The sequence below is a fragment of the Poromitra crassiceps genome (assembly GCF_964638095.1).
Source record: "Poromitra crassiceps genome assembly, chromosome: 6".
Lineage (NCBI taxonomy): Eukaryota > Metazoa > Chordata > Actinopteri > Beryciformes > Melamphaidae > Poromitra > Poromitra crassiceps.
Window position 1 is genome coordinate 17,106,739 of NC_139627.1, and position 23,964 is coordinate 17,130,702.

Genomic DNA, 23,964 nt, shown 5'->3' on the forward strand with positions numbered 1-23,964 from the left:
TGATGAGACCAATAAGATTTGGTACTGTACGTAATCTTCACAGCTACAATCTGCCCCCACCCGTATAGGACCTTCGGACCTCTTGCTTTCTTACTTGATCATGTGCGGCACAGTAACCTTGGAGTTCTCCTCAAACACGCTGGTCATCAGGCCGTTGGAGCGGATATTATCGATACACTAGAGAACAGAAAAGTAGAGGGAGAGAAACATGAGAAACGTCACTTCCCGTTAATTCCACTAATTCCCCTTAATCTGGAATCGTGAAATAGCTTTGATTATAATAAGTAACATAATGAATTTGATTATACTGATTAAACTCTATTCAAATCTGTCATTACCGTCCCTCTAATGATAATCCAACGCCTTTATGGAGACAGGCTTACCTGACTGATGTCACTGGTCCAGGCAGCCTTCTCCTGGCGGGACGGGGCCAGTAAGACGACAGAAAAGGGCTGACCGTCAGGTGGCTCCACCACAACCTTAAACTCCAGATGGTTGAAGCCTTGGCCGGCTGCATTGTCTGCAAAAAATAAACACATGGGCCATGCCTGAATGAACAACATTAGTTCAAAGCTAAATCACTGGAATTGGATTGGATAAAGAATCTGAGCTGGATCAACTTTGGTTCAAAGACAATTGATACTCACAGTCCTCATCACTGGCCTCCAGTTCTTCAATGAGAGTGCACTCTATCAGAGACAATGCGCCTCCCTGCTGTGGGGGAAAGAGAACAGAGGCGTGACTTATAGGTTAGATCTAGTAAAGAGGTTAGTGTGTCTATGCTTCTTATATGTACAAATTGCAAATAAATATCCATCCAACATGTCACTTAGCCAATTGTTTAAGTGGTTCTCAAACCCTAAACCAGTGATACTCAACTGGCGGCCCTGTGCGGCCCACGATGGAATTGCAATTTTTTTTTTTACAGTGCACCTGAACGCAACATGCAAGATACCTGCTGAATAAGTGTCCAAATGTTCATGTCATTCTGGCCAATACTCCACTTCTGTTACAGCATTTCAGTCTGGAATATGGAATATCTTTCAATAATCTATGATTTAGCTGCTAAATTGTCAAATACCGCCGTCTGCTCGCTACCCAGGCACTTATGTATGTACTTAACCTAACTAACTATCCGGTGTGCACAACATTGTCAGACTAAACTCCGGCTGACACCCCAAAAACCTACAATCCGCTACAGAAAAATGTATATTGATTGTTTATTAACTGGCCCCTGGCCTTCTATCATTTCACGAAAGTGGCCCCCGGGTAAAGCAAGTTGAGTATCCCTGCCCTAAACTGACACAAATTAGACTACAGACCCCTATTTGATGAGATTTTGTCCCAAGGTCCCCCCCCCCCATTGTGTTACTTATGGATGGAATCATAGTGAAAATAAATGATCCCCCCCTTTTGCTGGGGATCCCTGAACCCCCTCAAGGACCCCTGGGAGTCCGCAGACCACACTTTGAGAAACACTGGTTTAAGTTACTTGTTAAGATGTTTTTTCTTTTTCTTTTTTTCATATGGGTGCACAGGTGAGGCTGACCTTGAGCAGGTGCAGCTTGCCCCCAGAGGTGCGGGTGCAGATGAGGAAGTGTTTGGTGAACAGGAAGCACTGTCTCTCTCCTTCCTTCCGAAGCGACAGGGAGCCCAGGTTGCCCAGGCGCACCTTACTGAGCATGCCCCGCTCACTGCTGGACGGCAGCTGGATGAGCGAGCCTGCTCATGGGAGAGACTCAGGAGTGAGTGAAAAGTCACGCACGTGCGTAAAGGTGGTTACAGAAAATATTTTAAAATGCTGACATCTTGGGGTTGGTAATGCCATGAATAAATGAGTGAGGTGCATGATCACCAATGATTTAATCATTGCTATTTTCCCATAGATGGTCAGATGTTGCCGTCTCCATGGTTGCAACACTTTGTCGATTTTCTAAATTTTTCTATTGAAATTAAATTGAGCCAGATCATGTTTTTTGTCATGGGGATATCATGAATTCCTAGTATATCCACTTCTCCATCTGTCCATTTTACTGGTAGATGACAGGGAAGTGTAAAAATTGTGTCCTACATTGAAACTTTTGTTTCCAAACCCATTACTTCCAATCCCTTGATATTTCATCACATGGTGATCTTCTGATATATTGCGCAAGCAAGTATCCAGGGTGGAAGTTCATCTGCAAGTCAAGCCTACAGTATCTGTCTGTACAATTTGTCCTGTAGACCACCTGACTAGTGAAAATAACTTTGTAGACACTTCCCCCCCCCACAAACACACCCACACACCCACACACACACACACACACACACACACACACACACACACACACACACACACACACACACACACACACACACACACACACACACACACACACACACACACACACACACACACACACACAGTGCCAGAGGGGGTGTGGGGGAGAAGGGTTTGACTTGCGCAAACATGCACCACTTCAATACCTGGGAGTGATTTATCAGACTAAAAGTCATCTGCTTATTTCATGTTTTTATTGAGGGTGGGGGGGCACATGGTGGGTTAATCAAATAGACTACACTATACATGACATCCTTGCTCCTTTATGAATAAACATTGGAGAAAGCAAATTTGATGCATTTGATGAGTATTTTGCATGAAATCTCATAAATCCCGATTTTTATGCGATTTTGGCACTTAAGGGGTTAATATCTAAAAATGCTCAAGGGTGCTCACCGGGCACCCTCCTGTATTTTGAATAGGTACCCCCAAGGTACAAGAATCAGCAGAGAAAAAAACTTTATCAGACGAAACAAGGTTCATCAAAAAAACAGACTAATGCTGAAAGCGTCCCAAATAAGATCAGCAAATTCCACTTGTATTGCAATTGTCGGCTATTCAATTTCCCAGTGTGCTGTATCTTTTTATTTAGCTACATTATTTATGAGCCTGTAGACCGCAGAAAACGTTTAGTGACCCGGCAGATAGGCAACAAGAGCATTTGATATTGAACTGAATTAAAAGCATTTATAACCTTAAGTAGTCTTTGTGCTTCTTGCCTGTCTTTGGCTGACCGGGGTGGCCCATGGGGCACAGACTCAAGCAAGGGTACCACTGATTGTGACATTTAGGAAGGATGTAGAAAGTTTTCCCTCACCAAAATTTTGCCTAACTTCACTCTAGATTAAAATTAAGCCTGAAAGACAGTATTGTTGGACACAGATGCCAGGATCCTCAGGATTTTTGGGTGGCCAATTAGATTTCAGGGATGGCCAGTGCTACCCCTGGCCACTTCCTAGAAACAGGATTTGAGCAGTGCACCTAGACCCCTCCCCCCGGCTGTACAAGGAATTGAGAGTAGTGTCGCAGCTCAAAGCCGGTGAAACATGCACACACGCGCGCAGTCACGCTCACGCTCACGCACATACACACACACACACACACACACACACACACACACACACACACACACACACACACACACACACACACACACACACACACACACACACACACACACACACACACAGTGACAGTGATAGAGATCCACCCATCTACCCAGACTATAATATTCCCACTGGGTCAAATAGAGTCCCTGCTCCTCAATAATGAGTTGATATCGACCTTATAGTTCTTTATTATATTTTTTTATACCCTACTATGGTATCACTATAATATCCCATTCCGTATAATATTGCTGTTATATTATTACAGGGACTATTGTGACTGTGGTACTTTTAGTGACCTTATACTGTAGTACTTTATAGTATGTTTTATCTCCTATAATAATCTTATATGGAATTATGTGTTTCTTTGGTACTTAATAGTATGTTTATAATAACAATAATGTTCTTTAAGGCATGTTTTATGTCCTCTAATACTCCTATAGGGACTTATTATAGTGTATCTTTGGTACTCAATGGTGAGTTTATGCTATTTATTTTATCGTCTATGATATCACTATAATATTCTTATAATATTTGGAGAGACTCGGGAGTGAGTGAAAAGTCAGAGAGAGAGAGATGTCGTAGAGACAGCTCACCTTGTCTAACGAAGGTCTGACTGGTGTCCAGCAGGATGTCACACCCCTCTACGATCATCCTTTCGATGGCCAGGTTCTTCCTGATGTTCTCCGTGTCGCTCACCTCGTCGTGCATCATCCTAACCAGACAACAAATCGGCATCATCGTCACGACCGCCTTCGCCGCTGCGTGCCACTTTCCATTCTGCAGGAACGTGCACACACACTTACTTTGACAGCTCCTCTAGTTTGGACTTTGCAAACTCCAGACTCTTGCGCTCCACATGCTCGTGAGGCGTGTGTGCAAGCAGCTCGTGGAGAGTGATGATGTACCGTGGAATCTGAAATACCAACAGAACATACATGAAACATGGATGCTATAGTATGCCCAAGGTATGAATGGGGAGTGGGGTCAAATGAAATGCGTGTCACCTGGAACATGGGGTAGGTGAGGAAAGTCTCCAGCATCCGGCCCTCACAGGTAGGGTTCGACTCGTACTGTTTCAGCAGCTTGTCAAAGTCTCTGTTCTGCTTACAGTTGGCCAGCACCTGCAGACTGTACTGGTGGTTACGCACAAACTCCTGGTAGATGTTCAGCATGGGCAGCAGGATGTCAAACAGGTCCGCTGGATATGCAAAACACACACACGGAAGCATGGAGATACAAAATGCAGATATTGAAATGTATAGAATATATAAGTGTAATCTGAATGTATACAGCATACATATTTAATGTACACAGTATACATATTGTGTTGGGCAGTAACGCGTTACTTATTAGTAACACGTTACTGTAATTAGTTACTTTTTTAGTAACTAAGTAATATAAGGCGTTACAATTTCCAAAACAGTAATTAGATTACAGTTACTAATCCAAGTAACGCATGCGTTACTGCGTTACATCATTGCCTGCCAGAATGCAGTGTTTTCTATGTAAAAGAAGAAAAGAAAACATTTTATCTTCACGGACTCAGGTAGACCTGTCGCGCACACATATACGTCATAGTGTATGTGCGCGCGACAGCGTCAGAGCGTGCACGCCGGCTTTCAAAACAAACCGAGTCAGAAGAAGGAGACGAGCAAGAGAAATATGCGTTCAAAAGCTGGAACATTATTGTCCTTTGTAAACTATGTGCGAGCAGCTTGGCAGATGCTACCTATTTGCACTATTGACTCGCCCTCATATCGATGCATCGTAGAGAAAATAGCCACGAAGAACAATATCAAGCTGCCGCAGCCACACAGAGACAGACGTTTGCTGGCTACCTCGAGAGAGAATATGCGGGATAGGGATGGAGGCAAAATTGAAGGCGACGCTGGGTGAGGTAGACTTGGGTGGTGTAACAGTTCACTGGATTAACAGATACACTTTGGGTAAGTGTTGTACACTTTGTTACTTCAGACGGCCCAGGGAATGTTGACAGATCATCATCACTTTTCTTTCAGCAACGAAGCTTGAAACGTTTGCATTGAGGCTGTGTTGTTTCATTACCACTCCAACAGTAACAGCATCTTTCTTACACTCACGTTATCTGTCTGACTGTCTGACTCTCATTTCGTGTGAAGCTAGCCAGTCTTAACACACCACTTCCTGTTATTTCTAACCGAATTTAAAAGTAAAATGCCTTTGGCATTTCTTTTAACATAGCCTATATAATACCAAAGCAAAAATAATTAATACAGTGACATGCTAGACATGTAACAACTTAAGTGTAAGGTATTTGGGGTAAAAAAAAGAAAGAAAAGTAACTAGTAACTAGTAACGTAACTAGTAACGTACCTAGTTACTTTTTGAAAAAGTAATCATTAAAGTAACTTTTATTACTTTTTTAAGGAGTAATCAGTAATCAGTAACTAATTACTTTTCCAGAGTAACTTGCCCAACACATATAAGTGATACAATACTCACCCAAAACTAGAGTAGGCCAGTTGGCTATCCGAGCATTGAGGCCTTGGTGGAAGATCTCATGGAGAAACATTATGGTTTCACTGGGGGAAGGAGAACTCATCTCACATCACTGTGCATCAGCCATGGCCCTGACACTGCAAGTATCAACTACAAGTTGAAATATAAGAAGAAATGTCCTGTTAACGTGGTACAAAAAAAAAGAAATCACATTTTACCTGTTGAGGAATATGCTGCTAACATCGTCGTGGCTGATGGGGGGTTTCTTGGAGCTGGCAGCCATGCGGAGTGGCCTGAGGAAGCAGTTAACGAGGATGGAGAGCTGGTGGACGTACTCCGTCTCCGCTTCCACCATGTTGAAGACGATCTGGTTCCTCTTCCTCATGCTCTCGGCGTGCGGAGAGCAGATGTAGTCCTGAACCACGATCTTCCACTTCCTCCGGCAAAGCCAGCCGCGCATTAAACTCTGCACCTGCACAGCCACAACACAAAAGATTTCTGCAAACATCCATCCATCCATCCATCTAGTGACATAATTTACAGTTAACCATAAAATGCAATTCAGTGATCCACTGAACCAATGTACCTTTTTGATCTTTTTAATATCTGGGTCTTCCTCGTCTTGGTTGTTCTGGTAAGGCAGGATCCTTTCCTTGGATTTGTTCAGCACTAGAATCTGGCACAACAACAGTCTCCATGTAAATACAGTATATGGACCATATGGACACAGATGATGAAATATTGATGAAAACAGTAGTGAAGGTTCAAAACAACAAATATGTTTGTAGAATGACAAAGGAGTAATGGTCTTCATTTGATTGAAGCGTTACAGTGTTTACATTTAGGTGGAACCATTGACTGTATGGTGGAACATACTAGGGATGCGCAGATATGAAGATTTTGGCCCATACCAATAATCGATATTAACATTGCTGTTATGGTTGACAACTAATATTTACCGATGTCGATATGATCTGTATAAAAAACTATTTTCTACAAAAATTAACATTTTGTACATACTGAAAAACACATGTAAACGCAGAATTTTAAAAAGTAATGTCTTTATTTCCAAAAGATTTCGGAAAAGCCCATAAATCATAGATGTATCGCATTGTTTCATCTCAATGTGGAAGATTTCGGTCGATACTGAACTGATCTTTTGCTCAATGAACCCATCGATGCCGACAGCCAAAAATGACCAACATCGGCTGATGTTTGTCGATATATGGTGCATCCCTAGAAGATAGGCTGCGTTTTCTTGTCCCAGCCGATACAGACACATGCGTTGATGTGTACTGTATGTATGTGGTCCTATTGGTATAGGTGCATTCTATTATAGATCTTATGTGGGTTTTTTTTCTAAAGTGTTGTTCATGTATGTGTTTTTCTATGGACCTTGTGTCTGATAATAAAAGTTGATTGATTGATTGATTGTATGTCCGTTACCATCCCAGGGAGGGTGCATTTGAGAGTCCATGTGGAGGCCTTCATGCATACCTCAGCTTTAAGCCTCTCTATCTCCGTGTCCTGGTCCTCCAGCTGCGTGCGAAGCTGATTGGCTGCTATCTTCTCAGTCTCCATGATCTGGACCAGGTGGATGTACTTCTGCATCAGGACCTCACGCTCTATGATCACGTCAGAGTAACTATGGGCAGCGATCAAAGACAGACAGGAGACGCAGATAGTTAACCAGCTTGATATGATAATTCACACTAATTATTAACTGGGCTGGGTTCATCACCAACAGCAAAATATAATATAAAATATTATACAAGAATAAACAAATGTCTTATGATGTGCAGAGAGAGAGAGAGAGAGGTCGAGTCTGTGATGTAACCGGCGTAGCAGCAACAGAGCACCATGGGTGTGACCTAAATGTGAACTGCTGCGAGCAGAACACATCCTTGTGTGCATATTGTGCACGCATAGCCTACATACATATACATATACATACATACATACATACATACATACATACATACATACATACATACATACATACAATACATACATACATACATACATACATACATACATACATACATACATACATACATACATACATACAAACAAATAAACAAAAACATACATGTGTAAACTCTCAGATGTCAAATAAATATGGAATAATGCACAATGGCTATGTGCATCACCAGCGAGTCTCTGTCTTAGAGCAAACCACAGTGCACTGCAAGACAAGGTAGGGAACAGTTTATCTATTGAAATGACAGTCCACAGCAAGCTAACCAACAGCGAAAGCAACAAAATTCAGGAAAAGTATTATAGACATAGGTTAAGTACTTGCATGCTGGAAAATAAGCGGGAAAAGAGATACATACGCAAATAAAAAAAAGATGATTAAAAACAGCAGTCAATATCAGTGGCGGTCGGCCACTAGAGGGCGCCAGGGCGCCGCCCCACCTACTGTACCCACATGGAGGGGAAAATAAAACGTATATATAGGCTATATATATATATGCCCCGACGTAAAAAATCCAAGATGGCTGATCCGCGCAACAACAGTAGTTATAATCGTATAAATGCTATTTAGCACTTCTGTCTTGTTTGTGTCTGATTAAATCAGCTGTACACACAGCACGGCCTACTTCCATCTGTGTGGACATGATCAGCAGTGTTTGTATGCGCAAAATGACATGAAATGCCTTGTTATCAACTGTTATTGCTAACAATGGCTAGCCTGGCTAGCGAGTGGATCTGACCAGTGAACAAACAGTGAACTTCCCAGCTCAACTTTTCTGCAAATGGAATGCTAACAAAACAGATGTGATGTAATTTAGCCTCCACATCCCAGTTCTTTTGCGATAAAGGAACGCACGATGAGGCCTACGAGTTTGATTGATTCCAAAGCATACAGTCAACAAGCATACATTAAACATCAATACAGAGTATGCCACTTCGATAGAAAAAAAAAAAAAACAAAAAAACAGGGGTATCATGTTAGAATAAACTCAGGCATTAACAAAAAATATTTAAATCTTTACAAATATTCACAGTTTTTAAGGCTTTGCTGTTCTTGAGATCACATAAAGTTTTAATTTAATGTCCAAATTCAACTTTGAACTGTTGTATGTGCGGTTTCTTGGTAGCCCACTTGCACTTATGTAAATAGTATTTCCCATATAAAATAAAAAGGTTCAAAATAAATAATCTTTTACAATCAATATCACTCTTTTCATAAAAAAATATAATGTCTCTTTTTTCTAAGTGAACAGTTGGACCAGTCAGCTCCTTGAAGAAACACTCTTCTATCTCTATCCAAAATAATTTTGCACATAAACAATCAAAAAATAAATGACATATGCACATATCATGTATGTAGTGTTAAAGTTGTGTGAACTGTCACAGTTTTGTTTGGATTTAGTAAAAAGTACAGCCTGCTGGAGTGAGACACACTCAAGGCTGGTCCCATTATAAAGGCTGAAAAAAGCATAGAACATAAACTGCGATTTCTCAAACAGTACAAAAGATAAATTAAAGCTGATTTAATTGGATAGAGTCCTAAAGGAGATGACTTGTTTAAAGTTTAAATGGAGCGTCTAGCTTAAAGTATGAAGGAGCAGTTAGAGTTCAAAGAGGGCATGGTTTCACATTGAGCTGCTTTTTAAAACTAAAGGCAGTTGCCACCAGAAGCTGCTGAAGCTGTTTGCTTACAAACAACCTGATTGTAGGCCCTCGTATTCGGGCCTACAATTGTACATGTTTGCAGAATAGTAATAAAAAGATTTTGAGGGTGAAAAAGTGTCTCACCTGGCCTGCTGGATGCACTGCACCCACTCGTTGCAGTCTGCCTCCTCCTCTGTCCGCAGCTCCAGAGGCTTCTGTCCGTCATGGCCGAAGATGACCAGGAAGTAGTGCTGCATTAGGGAAAACAGACACAACATCATCAGGGGTACATTTCAGTCAGCAGGGGTCCTCTTTCTTTACCACCACAGCCTGCCCAGGTCCAGCTGTACCTAGAACAATAAAAGTCACACATCAGATACACATTAATCAATATTGATATAATTTTTCTATATTTGTGATATTGTGCATGATCATTTAAATTTGGCTCAGATCCCCATCTTGCATCCTCACATTTCAGCAGTCCAGCACTAAAATACCAAGCAGAAACACACCCCTTGCAAGCATTTGAGACTTAGTGGCGCAGTGGTATGTTGCCTCACAGCAAGAAGGTCCTGGGTTTCGATTCCCGCTGCTGAGATATCCCCCCATGTCTTCATTGCCTACTGCCCAGGTGGGCTATCTCGTGAAAAGGGCCTTTCTGTGTGGAACTTGCATGTTCTCCCCGTGCTCCCCTGGGTTTTCCTCCATCTAAGAACCCCCCATGAAAAACATGCAGAATATCGACATCTGACCAATGGCGGCTGAGAGGAAGTTGGTCCCCGGGCGCTGTGAGGAAAGATGCCCACCTCTCCTGGCCTCTCCCGAGGAGGCTGTGAGGAAAGATGCCCACCTCTCCTGGCCTCTCCCGAGGAGGAGAAGCCAGGATGGGAGAAATGTCATGGCGTCACTTACATGTGTGTGTGTGCCGGCACCTGCATGACATTGTGGTGGTCATTTGTGACAATAAAGACGGACTTGTCCATCCCGTGTTGTTCGTTTCAAAACAATGACTAATTTAAATAGATTAAAAAACACGATTAAAACACGATTTCAGACGGAAGCCTGTCTTTTATTGTCACACGAACACTACAACACATGCATGCGGCCACAACACACACTCATGCTGACGGTGGCCGGTGAAATATGTCCTCTGCATTTGACCCATCCAGGCTTGTCCTTTCCTCCAGGGGGCAGGCCAGGAGCAGTGGTCGCTTTTTCTTTCCAGCGCCCGGGGACCATCATTGGACCATCATTCAGTGTTTCCCACAGGATTTAGAGTATTTGTGGTGGGGGAGCGCAGACCCCCTAGGGGGGTGCGGGGGCATGCCCCCCCACGAGATTTTTTAAAAACATTTTAAAGTAAAATGCATGAATTTGGTGTACTTTGAGAAAGCTTAAGAGCAAAATTAAAAGGCTAGATCTATGAAGAACATGTCATCATTACTGTGCTGTGGGTTTACAATGACAAACTAAATTTCTCCCTATAGGTCAGGGATACTCAACTTGCTTTGCCACTTTCGTGAAATGATAGAAGGCGAGGGGCCAGTTAATAAACAAACAATATACATTTTTCTGTAGCGGATTGTAGGTTTTTGGGGTGTCAGCTGGAGGTTAGGCTGACAATGTTGTGCACACCGGATAGTTAGTTAGGTTAAGTTAGTTAGGTTAAGTACATACATAAGTGCCTGGGTAGCGAGCAGATGGTGGTATTTGATCATTTAGCAGCTAAATCATAGATTATTGAAAGATAATCCATATTCCAGACTGAAATGCTATAACAGAAGTATTGGCCAGAATGACATGAACATTTATTGGACACTTATTCCGCGGGTATCTTGCATGTTGCGTCTTGCATATCTTGCAAAATCCTTTTGTGACGGCCCCCACAAATTCCTTTATGTATGGGAAACACTGTCATTGGACCAACTTCAGATGAATGAATGAATGAATGAATGAATGAATGAATGAATGAAAGCTTTATTTCGGACTTTCAAAAAAAAAGAAATAGTAATATACACAAGTAGTATCAATGTTACAAAATATATATATTTATAAGTGAAAAAAAAAGAAAAGAAAACGAAAAATTAAATAAAAAAATAAACAATAATAATCAGAATACGTGACAGCAACGAGGTCCGAAAAGGAGTAGGATGAAGTACACTGTACTTATTTAGTCCTACCCCCAGTCCACAGTTCACATTCTTAATCAATTGACTTCCACTTTTATACTATTTACATTCTCAATAAACCATATATGTTCATACACACACATATATATATATATATATATATATATATATACACACACACATATATATATATATATATATATATATATATATATACAAATACATTCATACCTTGCATAATAATAATAATAATAAATAAATAATAATAATTTATAGTTCTAGTGTATAAATTATAAATTATTAATAATATGTTAAATATAATATACCATTAATAATATGTATACCAATTTGCGTATTTACAGAGTAATATTATGTACAATACAATTAACTAATAGTGCATATTATAATATATATACAATATAAATAATCATACCATGCTATTAATCGCTTCATATACATAACTTGTACCTTTTAAATAAATGTTCCTTATATTTGTTTTTGAAATGGTTCACGCTTAAACATTGTTTGAGCTCAGCATCCATACTGTTCCAGAGCTTCACCCCACGGATTGAAATACAAAAGGATTTCATTGTTGTTCGTGTTTTTAAATTGGTCTTCCCCCTCAAATTATATCCCCCATCTCTCTCAAAAAAATTTTTTTGGATGTTAGCTGGTACTTGATTATTTCTTGATTTATACATTATTTGAGCTGTTGTCGTCACTGGTCGGATGATGATCTTCTGCATGTTTTTAGTGGGGGGTTATGTACGGAGGACCCCCTGGGGGGTACGGGGAGAACATGCAAACTCCACACAGAAAGGCCCTTTCGACGAGATAGCCCACCTGGGCTGTAGGCACTGAAGATATGGGGGGGTCACAACTCCAGTGCCCACAGCGTCCCAGGCGAGAATCGAACTCAGGACCTTCTAGCTGTGAGGCGACAGCGATACCGACTGCGCCACCGTACCCCCTACATACATTGTAGAAAGGAGTACCCCGAGAACGACCTTTTGGGCACCGAGAATAGATATACAGTGTCAATATAATATACCTATCACTCTATCACGTATTTGTAACACGTGACGAGAAAGCTCTCAGCCGGTACGTGAGAACCCCCCAGCGACCGAGAGAGCGTACACAGTGGAATCTCCCTAAAACCCCGTGCAGGGCTGCTCAGCACAGCAATGCTAATGCTAATGCTAATGCTAATGCTAATGCTAATTATTCTAATGCTAATTTAACACATTCACTGCCAGCCTTTTTTTTTTTACTGTAGGTAGGTTCTGCCAGAGGGTTTTTTTGAGGATTCTGGCTCATCTTTCAAGACCCGAGGATTCTTTTCTGCTAAGATTTTGTGAACACACAATATCTCAAAAGAACTAATAGAATGTGTGCTTTCTCTGTCTAAAAGAGTTAGTTTGTAGAGTTAGTAGTTATGTAAGCATTAGCAGTTGAATACAGCATGGTTTCAGCGTCTGGAAATTTATTCAGAGATAAACGGCTTTTTGTGAAATTCGATAGAACAGTCACTTTAACCATTCATTTTTGGCATCAGTAAGACGTCAGACATCTAAACAATAGTTTTGAACAGTAATTTCCTCCATAACAGCAGGAAACCCCCCTCTGCTTCCAACTCCTCCCTCCGTGGGCGTTCTCCTCCGCAGCGTTTGTGACAAGCGAGTGTTCTGCTGCTGCTGCTGCTGCTGCGAGTTTGAGCAGCCTCCCTCCCTGGCAGCGAGTGTGGATAGGGCTCACTTGTTTCTTGGGTTTGAGAGCTTTGATGAAGCTTTGTGCGATTCTAGGCTTTATGCTGCGTGTTTCAAAGTGTTTTCCACCCAGTCTATTTTTGGAATCCCCCACCGCCAGCTCCCAGCGCGATAATGCGCGGAAGTGAAAGCGTTTTCGCCAATCCATTTTACAGTAGAGATTTGGTTTCCTCGCGCGTTACCCTACAGTTTTGGCTCTGCTTTTCGTAGTGTGGAGAGCACTGTCGCCACTTAGTGGGTCCGTGGAATGGGTTGTACACGTTCGCTGACTCCAATATTTTTATAGGAGACGTGGGGAGCGTTGATCCACGTCCCACCGTCAAATTTCTTTTTTTTTTTTTAAGCCGAGATAACTCGTCCTTGGCAGTGAACCGTCGGATTCTGTAAGCTGAGATAACTCGTCAATGGCAGTGAACGTGTTAAGCTAATGCTAATTGCTCATGCACATTTAACAGCTACTAGCTACTCGTCAAAAAAAAAAAAAAAATGGCGGTGGGACGTGGATCAAACCCTTTTACATCTCCTATAAAAAATATGGGAGCTATTGAATGTGTATAACCTATTTTACCGACCCACTAAGTGGCGACAGTGTTCTCCAGACTAGAGGAAGCCAAGCAAAAACAGCAGCGTGAGGAAGCCATTCTCATGAAAATGGATTTGGCGAAAACGCTTTCGCTTTCGCGCTGGGAGCTGGCGGTGGGGCATTCCAAAAATAGATTCTGGGTGCAACACACTTTGAAACACCAGCAGAAAGCCCAGAATCGCACGCAGCTTCATTCCAGCTGAGCTCACAACCGAAAACCCAGAAACGAACGAGCCCGATCCAGACTCACCCAAAGAGCGGCCGCCAGCAGCCAGGCAGCACAGATAGCAGAAACTAAAGCACCAAGCAAACAGCTTCGCACAGCCTGGCGGCCATTTTAAACAGATAAATGGTAATGTCCCGTAAAAGTGCCGTTATTCTTCACCCTTATCTTCCTGTGTACTCTCCGCCCGTCTCCAACTGACCAAGATGGCCTTGACTGTGGGCGAGGAGCCGATTATTCATCACCTTAACACTTTGGAGCCCGGCAGAGTGCACACATTGGAAGTTACCTAAAACCCTTCTGCAGAGCTGCTCAGCGTAGTGGCTCCGTCCATCCCCTGCATCCATTGGCCTAACGCCCAGAACAGGGAGATAGCCGAATCCACGAAGGCCAAACAACTCCAGCAGTACCAAACATGACATCACCTTTACAGTAGCACAGAGAATGGCTCCTTCAGCAGCTCAGCAGCTCAGCGCCACTACATGAAGACTGCTTCAGTCATTTCAACAATATTTGCAGCCTAAATAAAAGTGTGAATTAGCCTAAACTTAGCCTCAGTGTTAGCGTACAATTTTAATGTCATTATTGCTCAGAATTATAATACATTTATTACCAGTTTGACCTAAAATGTTTTGAGCAAACACAGCTTAAACTTAGCTTTAACCTATTTAGCAAAATTTGCCAATGCTGTTTTAGCCTGAAATGTTATTAAGCAAATACAGCATGAATAGCACACCACACCAGAATTATCCTAAAATAAGCCAGAATATATCTCTACTCCCATTTACCAAATGAGTGTAGGGCGCATTAATTGAAATGAAATGGACCATAATGAGGACACTTTAGCAGAACATCATATCAGAACATCCTCAGGACTTCTATAGTCACCACAACATCGCAAAATACTACAACATACAGTATATACTTAGGTTTGTTTTCCTTCCTGGATAACTGGATAACTGGTTATGTTGTTGCAGCAAACAAAACAAAACAAAACACTTTTCCTCATTTCCTCATCTCTATGATTAACATCAATGACATATCTGCCACAGTGAATTCCAGCATCCCACATTCATTTTATAATCACGTTTGGCATTAATCAGAAACTCAACAAAGTCACCAACAGTGCATTCAGTTTCAACATCAATCAATCATCAATCAATCAATCAATCAGTTTCAACATCAATCATCACATCAACGATGAGCAAATAGAGCCACACCATGGGACGGACATGTGGTTCATTTGGCGAGTTATCTGATTTTTTTTAAGTGAAACTAAAATGGTGCTGCAGCACCTCCTCTGGTCGGTCGGGGCACCTGTTCGGGGCGGAAGGTAACTGGTGGGAATAACGTGATCCTCCCACGTGCTACGTCCTGTGTCGGTGCAATTTCTGCTCGGGTCCAATTTCAGCTCGGGCAAGCATTTGATTGGCTGTACGTCGGGCATGTGGTGGGATTAACGTGGGCAAAATGGACGACAGGTTTAGATTATCTAACAAGGCTAATGTTAACGCTAAACTACTGATGTTATCAGACATGATAGACTAGATTAAAAATATGAATCAGGGTTAGGGTTAGGGTTAGGGTTAGACCCATGGGTTGGACCCCGTTGTGGACCCCTACTTCCGGTACTTCCATCTTGTGAGCTATTGGAAATCTGTATCCTAACGTTAGCTTAGCATAATGCACTCTCGTTTTTTGTTTTGTTGCATTTTAATTACTAGTTCATATTGCCGTATCATCCGTATGCAGTATAATGCTGTTTGTTTGACAATTAAACTTGCATCACAAGTACTGTATGCTAACAGTTGTCTGTACAGTTTCCCTATTTCCATCAATACATCAAATGTTAATTGTAATATAATGGCCTTAAAAAAAAAAGACCAGACATGATCATCTAAATGTGATGGATCTACCTGATATGGATAGAGCTAATGTTTTGCTTTGGTACTGTGCCTCTTGAAACAAACCAAAAGTAAGATACATATTGATGTAGACCGCACCTTAATGTATTTATTTATTGTTACATGGCTTTATGATTATTATAATAATGACATAATGATAAGCGGGTGAGAGACACTAGTTAGTGTGTGCCGACTAGAGAGAGGCTTAAGAGCTTGTCTGTGTGTGTGTGTGTGTGTGTGTGTGTGTGTGGGGGGGGGGGGGGGCAGCCTTACATAACCATCAGGGCTTGTAGGGCTCCTAGCATGGCTAATGCGGCTTCTCCGGCTACAGACCTGCTTTAAGCTAGAGGATAACAATAAGAGAGAGACTAGAGACAGATAGAGAGACAAGTCACCACAATTTTGGGGCTGTTTTAACTTAAAAACAGGGATGCAAAATTTTGCAAATCTCGGCAGGTGCAAATCTCGGCAGGTACAAACCACGGCGATTTGCATCCCCCTCCATAAGCCAGGGGCGACCTCCCACGACCTGTACCCGGATTTTAAGCCCCAAAGTCAACCTCCATGAGCCAGGAGAGGGCCCCAAGGATGGAAGTCACATCGACGCAGATTTTATGCATCAAAGTCGGTCTCCATGAGCCAGCACAGATCCCCCTGGCCTGGAGGTCACGTCTACCCAGACACTTATATCATTTTTAAACAGTTGCGTTTCTGTATAAATCATTACAATACATGCATTTGGCGGCGGGGGTGCAAAACTCCGCATAACACCGGCACACCCATAGAGACAGTCCGCATGTCTGGGAACGCCCACAAAATGTTAAATGGCTGGCGCGCGAGTGGGGTAAAACCGGCCACATATCTCATGGGCTGACTCACCAAAAGACGGTGCTGTGGCTCTAAACTACAGGTTTGGGGGTTCTAGAGCAGAACACAAGACGTCTGCTCAGATGTGCAGAAATCCCCGATCGTGTCTGCCTGGGCTGGGCTATCAGCTAAATTCTAACTTTGCTGAATGGATAGAACGGGGGGTTTTACCCCACCCTGACCACGCCCCCAGCCAGGCTGAGCCAGCTAAACCAGCGTCTATGATGAGACGTAAGTACATTAAATGCTTCCATACTGCTCACCTGGCATAATCCAAGTCTCCACAAGCCCTGAGATGCCAAGTTGACTTGAAAAGATGTCATGTACACCCTGTTTTTAGCTGAAATCGTCACTGGAGCTAGCAGCTGAAATTACAACAACTAGGGTACAACCTTGCTATAGTGACGATTTTAGCTATAAACAGGGTGTAAATTACATATTTTCAAGTCAACTTAGCATCTCATGGAGGTACGGTGGTGCAGGGGTAAGCACTATCGCCTCACAGCTCGAAGGTCGTGGGTTCGATTCCCACCTGGGACGATGTGAACGCTGAAGGAATGCGTGCCCGTCCGCATGTCCTCGAGTGCCCACCGCCCGGGTGGGGTCGTCAAAAGGGCCTTTCTGTGTCGAGTTTGCATGTTCTCCCCGTGCCTCCCGGGGGTTTCCTTCATATAGGAACCCCCTTCACAAAAACATGCAATATCCTGGTTGCTAATGTGGTTCCTCCTCTGGTCGTTAAGGGCACCTGGTCAGAGGGAGGGGAACTGGTTGGAATAGCGTGAACCTCCCACGTCCTACCGGTGAAGCTTCCTCTGTTAGGTGAAAAGAAGCGGCTGGCTGACTGCCCATGTCTCGGAGGAAGCATGGAGCCAGTCTCGGCTCTCCCCAGATCGGCAGAGGATGGAGTAGCAACCAGGATTGAGAAATCAAGTGAGCACTAATGGGGGATAAAATGGGATGCTATGTCCTACCGGTGAAGCTTCCTCTGTTAGGTGAAAAGAAGCGGCTGGCTGACTGCCCATGTCTCGGAGGAAGCATGGAGCCAGTCTCGGCTCTCCCCAGATCGGCAGAGGATGGAGTAGCAACCAGGATTGAGAAATTGGTTCATTAAAAAAAAAAAAAAAAAAAAGCATCTCAGGGCTTGTGGAGACTTGCATTATGCCAGGTGAGCAGTATGGAAGCACTTTATGTATTCTTTCTGTTGTTTTTTACGTTTTTGCTCATGGCCCCCTTCACACTCAGCAGACAGCTCTCTGTGCCTGTTGGCAGCTGGAGTGCAGTTCTCCTATCTCGGTGCACGATGCATCCAGAGTGCTTTACCCAGTGCACTGACTGTATGAGAGTACCTCATAGGACCCAACTTCAAACAAACAGAACTATCCCTTTAACCAATTAAAGACAGTCCCTGGTAGTCCCCCTGGTCCTAATTTCTAGATGATGATGATGACTGTGGTGTTCAGTTTTCTCTGCAGGAGCATCATTGGACCCAGGTGTTGGTTGAGGCTGTGTACAGCGAGTGCTGTCAAGCGGAGTGTGTGAATACACAGATGTACATCAGACAGACAGGCAAGCAGGGAGGAGGGAGTTCAACCAGACTGCGTTCAGAAATGAACAACAACCGCTAGCATTGTTTATTGTTTATAAGGGTTATAGATATGACAAATTATTTTTGAAATGTCATTGTACATACACTACCAGTCAACCGTTTGGACACACCACATACATTGGACCAGAAAAGTGTGAAATTCAAGGAGCCGCCTTTTGCCTTGACGGAAACTAAATGCAAACTCTTTGGCCTGCATACTGCTGAGAAGATGAGAAGATAAGCCTTGACCTGCATACTGCTGAGAAGATGAGAAGATCTCACTGCCTTGATAGAGTCCAGTTAGTGTAAACTGAAATAAAGTGTTTCTCTATGATCTGTCTGTCCACCCAACATGTGTAGTGGTTGAGAGGGAGATGTGCTTATCCTTGGGGAACAGCAGTTTATAACTTGTTTAGATGTAACCTACATTATGCCAGCTAGATGGAAGACATCTCCATACCCTGCAACAACAACAACAACAACAACAACAACAACAACAACAACAACAACAACACAGGAATATGGGTCATTTAAACTGAACATTATAGTCTTCACTAGGGATGTTCATTTTGAAAATTTTCCAAAATCGATAATCGGTGAAAATTAACAATCAATTATCGATTATCGATCATATTAATACTTAGAAAATTTTCATTTTTTGTTTTTTTTACAAAATGAATGCCTATGGCAGAAAATACGAAAGACAACGTGTTCTCCTCAATGAACTCTTTATTTCAATGTGTCTCCTCTCCAACACTGCTGTCCCTGGCACATGCCGGTGTGAATTTCCCATGTTTAAAACAGTTTTGTTGGCACAAAGGCCCGTGCCCAGCCAGAAAACTAGAGACTATATGAAGCTCCACCTCACGTTAGTCGGCTGTGCAATGGAGTGGGGCGAGGAGGAACGAATTCCACCCAAACCTAGTCCAAATTTTTTTTTTTTTTTTTTTTTTTTTTTTTTTTAATAATTAAAAAATCGATCCAAATGCCACAGGATCGATTCCAATCCTTAACGATCAATTATCGATTTTCGATAATTGATGAACATCCCTAGTCTTCACAGAACAGATGTTTTCATAACGGACTAGTGAAGTTTTCAGTTCAATTATCAACAGCGTCACCCTCCTCGGGTCTACCTCATTACAAGCGGGCAGTGGCACACTCTGTGTGTCATTATTTCAACACACCTGTGTACTTTTCAAGATGGCATAATACACACTATAGGGTCCTACTCTGTTAAAACTATGTGTGACTGAATGCAAGTAGCCTACCTGTCTAGTTCTACTCTGTTAAAACTATGTGACTGACTGCAAGTAGCCTACCTGTCTAGTTCTACTCTGTTAAAACTATGTGACTGACTGCAAGTAGCCTGGCTGTCTAGTCCTAGCCTGGGTAAACCCAGCCTCCATGTGACCTCTATGTGCTGGGTTTACCCAGGCTAGTCTAGTCCTACTGTTAAAACTATGTGACTGACTGCAAGTAGCCTAGCTGTCTAGACGCACATCATGTGTACACCCAGAGATGTAATGTCATGTTAAAGGTGGGTGAATGACCCCTGACCTCAAACAACCTCAATCCCTTATAGGCTGAAAAGTATGGCTATAAGTGATTTTATCCATAAAGGACCCTATCCTCATAATAGGCTAAATTCCACAAGTTTGATACTAGCCTATTTACAATGATGTACTACTACTACTACTACTACTAGTACCAGCAGCGTAACTACCATATATGCAGGGAACGCGACTGCATCGGGGCCCGGCGTGCTTGGGGCCCGGTCGCCCGGCTGGTGTGCGGCCGAGCGTCGGCCGGGCCCTTGCTGTATATTGTAGCGCACTGGGTGAGTGCGCTTGTCAGCCTCTCTGGTGTTACACAGTTCCGGGGGGAATTGTGAAGTAGTGCCTGGCCCGGTTTCAGAAACCCGGTTTTCGACTCCACAGGAGCTCCAGACGGCCGGCCCGGGGCTCGACTCCGCTGCACGCCGAGGTGGGGTGCAGGGTGTCGGGCTCGCAGCACCGCTGCGGTGTGCTGCACCATCCTATCAGGGCCCGGTTTGACCATCTTGCATCGGGGCCCGGGGCTGACTCGTTAAGCGTCTGGCATACTCTTCGTGCACGCGCTGGAGGCGGGGCTCCGCGGAGGGCGCGCGCACTCTGCGCGGGCCAAAACAGAACATAGTCAGTGCGCAGCTCGCTCCTCCCACCCCCCTTCCTCCTGTGGAAGCTCCAGGGGAAAATGGCGGCAATTAGTGCCAGGCAGTCTGAATGAAATTGAATGTAACGTTCCCAATTCTATGTATTAAATTCTAAAAAACGACCCTCAACATTTGGGAAGGCTAAGCCACACAACTAGTTCGTTATAATCGAACGTCATGCTTCGAAGGCGACTTTACGACGATGAGGATGGTGAGGACTCAATCATAGCAGATATCCGCTGATAGCCTACCACGGAGATCTCACAGGCACAGGCAGCAAAACCTGACGCGCTGATAGAAAAATCTCCATGGACAGCGCCGCGCCGCGCTCAGGCCTCGCCCCCCGACACGCTCCGTGCGATGACGTCAAAATCGCCGTGCAAAAAAAGTGACGTTTCGAGCAAAGCTCTTCATCAGACAGAGCTTTGCTCGAAACGTCACATTTTTTTTGAGTGTTTGAAATAAAAAACACAAACTAGGAGCCCTTGCAGTGTGCGAGCTTTTTATTCATTTTTCACTTATTGTTCACCTTTGAGCTCAGCACCTGCCCAACTTGGCTTTTGGATGTGCGTGTATCCTCTCTGATGCCACTATAATATGTAGCCTACAATGAATGTAGGCTATGTTGGGACACAGTGGACCATGGCTTAAAACCACAAATGTAAACCTACAGTAAGAAAAGCATAGCTATAGGTGCTTTTATCCGTAAAGGACCATAATCTCAACAACTTACACAAGTTTGATACTACTAAAATGATATATAACTCTTACTGGATTTAAGTCAAAGATTTATGTCAGACTAAAATGTGTGTGACCTGACCTGTTTAGTGATCATTGTAAGGCAAACACCCATCAGGCTAAAGACCCACCTATCTACATGATCGTTTGCAGCCTAGGGCTACTCACTATATAATTATGTCACCCAGAGGTTTTCAAAGTGGGAGGCGGACCTCCCCAGGGGGGGCTCCAAGCAGTTTCAGGGGAGGCCCAGTGAATGGAAGTGAAAAAAAAATGCCATTAGCTGTTACCTTATCAAAAGGAGATCACATAGGATAGCCTAAATGTGTGTGATTTGGTTAAAAAGGTACGGAGGTACAGTAGGGGGATGCCTTCAAACAGACCTTTTTATGTAAATTATTTGGTGTAGTCTGATAGGCTATATGTCAAACAGCAATATCACGCTATCTTTGGCTCAATTGTTGAGTGTCTATAATAACATAATAATGATCCCCAGGAATTGACTGGGGGGGGGGCTCCTTTTTCCAAACTTAATTGACTGCAGGGAGGCCCACAGTCTCAGACTTTGGAAATCCCTGATGTAGCCTAATGTAGGCTAATGTAATGGGCACAGTGGTAGCCTAATGTGCTGAAAACCTCACATGTAAATCTAAGAAACTGTTTAAACTCTATTTCAAAAGGAGTGTAGGATCAACTGAGTGGTGCCAGGAGTAGGCTATGCGTGTGGGTCCTATAGGCCTACCTGCTGCTTGTCCACGGGCTCCTTGCTGATGGGCGCGGGGGCGCGCTCGCACGTGCATCCCTCCAGCAGGTATATCCCGGAGGGCCTCGCGCTCTGCTCGGTGTCGAAGTAGAAGAGCACGTTCTGGTAGAGGGCGAAGAAGCGCTCGGTCCAGCGGCTGGTCTCCGCCGTCTTCTTGCCCAGGACGCCCCGCTTCGTGCCCTCTTTACGCGCCACCACCGACAGATACAGAGCGTGTCCCTCATTGTAGCGTACGCTCTTCTGCATTTTATGTTAGTGCACCCTGAATATTGTTCTGCTTTAGCTATTTCAAATAGTAGGCTAACCCGAGGCATCACATCATATCTGTCACACTGTATAAAATGGTCTCGGTTTGTGGGGAGGGTGATCCAGGTTTACGCACAACTAGGCTATCCTCCTAGTTCACCACGTCTCGGTCCAAACTTTGACAGGGTTACCAGGCGCTCGCATCGACAGCTGATCGACGCACGAATAGCGGTAAAAGTGTAGCCAATATATAAAAAAGAGAACGCCTATCAGCAGCCGCGCAGCAACGTAAAACAAAAATAGATCCAGACCAGGGAACAGACGGTGAAAACAGAATCACGGCCGAGATCAGCGTTAATCGGCTTTGACACCAATTTAAAGAGACAGGGCGCTCTCTCTGCTGTCTGGCACACTGCGCGCCGATTCCGAGCGAGAGCGCTTTTTTCCTCTCTCCCCTTCCAGAGCTAAATCAAATACAAGACTAGACAGGAGAACCTCCTCACCTCAGCCCTATATAGTAATAATAGGCTAAGAGTTTAACTCATTAAAGTTGCATCCAACCACTCTTTTGTGCTATTTTCAATTAAGATAAAATGTGCATTAAAATATTAATAATTTATATTATTTTTCTCCCAACAACATGCATAATCAACCCCGATGGCGTGTCTATTTGTGTAGCTACCTGAGTGCAAATAGACACTCTGTCTGAACTACATTTCCACATTACTGCTGCACAACTTGGGCTGACTGCACCTTCTATCGACAAATAATGCACATTTTTATTATTCTATCTTATTTCTATTCTATTGTGTTTTACACTGTTTACCTTATTTACATAGGCTACTTTACATGCATTTACTTGTTTACCTGTCTACTTGTACCTGCTTACTTGACCAAGTGTTTTCTTTTTACTTGCACTATATGTCCTATGTCCTGTAATGGAGCCCCTGGCATAAATATTTCACTTCACACAGTGTACTGTACCTGTACAATGGAGTGACAATAAATATCTTGAATCAGAATTTTGATGTGTTTTTTTGGGGGGTCAAAGTTGGCAGCAACATTGATTTTGATCCATTTTTATTTTTTGTGCAGTGGATCAGATTGAACACAAATCCCCATTATAAAGCATATGAAGGCAACACACACTTGCAGCTTCTTTTTAAATCTCTGCACAAATCTATGTGAATCTATATATTTTCTCTTTTGTTGTATGTTATCACTGTGCTTTTGTAACCAACGAGACAGTACTCCAACATGCCCACACAGAAAGATCATGAATGAAAAGACTAAATGAGAGGAAATTTACATTCCTGCCCCATGTCATCAGGAAGGGAGATATTTACACTACAAGGCCAGTATGTGGATGACGTGAAAGGACTAACAGCCCTAAGGCTATGTACAGTATGATACAGCGACGTAAATACAGAGACAGTGC

General features: G+C 43.2%; 1 protein-coding gene across 1 annotated transcript in view; it reads right to left on the reverse strand.

Annotated features, from left to right (window-relative positions):
• rasgrf2a (Ras protein-specific guanine nucleotide-releasing factor 2a) overlaps positions 1-22,526 on the reverse strand; it is a gene marked incomplete at both ends in the record, with an annotated part of 46,245 nt that extends 23,719 nt beyond the window's left edge. Inside the window, 13 exons of the mRNA XM_083638119.1 lie at positions 95-177; positions 384-520; positions 648-714; positions 1,550-1,722; positions 4,023-4,141; positions 4,233-4,342; positions 4,434-4,627; positions 5,911-5,990; positions 6,126-6,379; positions 6,494-6,583; positions 7,405-7,552; positions 9,673-9,779; positions 22,260-22,526. Of these exons, the coding sequence (XP_083494245.1) occupies positions 95-177; positions 384-520; positions 648-714; positions 1,550-1,722; positions 4,023-4,141; positions 4,233-4,342; positions 4,434-4,627; positions 5,911-5,990; positions 6,126-6,379; positions 6,494-6,583; positions 7,405-7,552; positions 9,673-9,779; positions 22,260-22,526 (1,829 nt within the window). The remainder of the gene's footprint in view (positions 1-94; positions 178-383; positions 521-647; positions 715-1,549; positions 1,723-4,022; positions 4,142-4,232; positions 4,343-4,433; positions 4,628-5,910; positions 5,991-6,125; positions 6,380-6,493; positions 6,584-7,404; positions 7,553-9,672; positions 9,780-22,259) is intronic.
• Between the last annotated feature and the right edge of the window lie 1,438 nt (positions 22,527-23,964).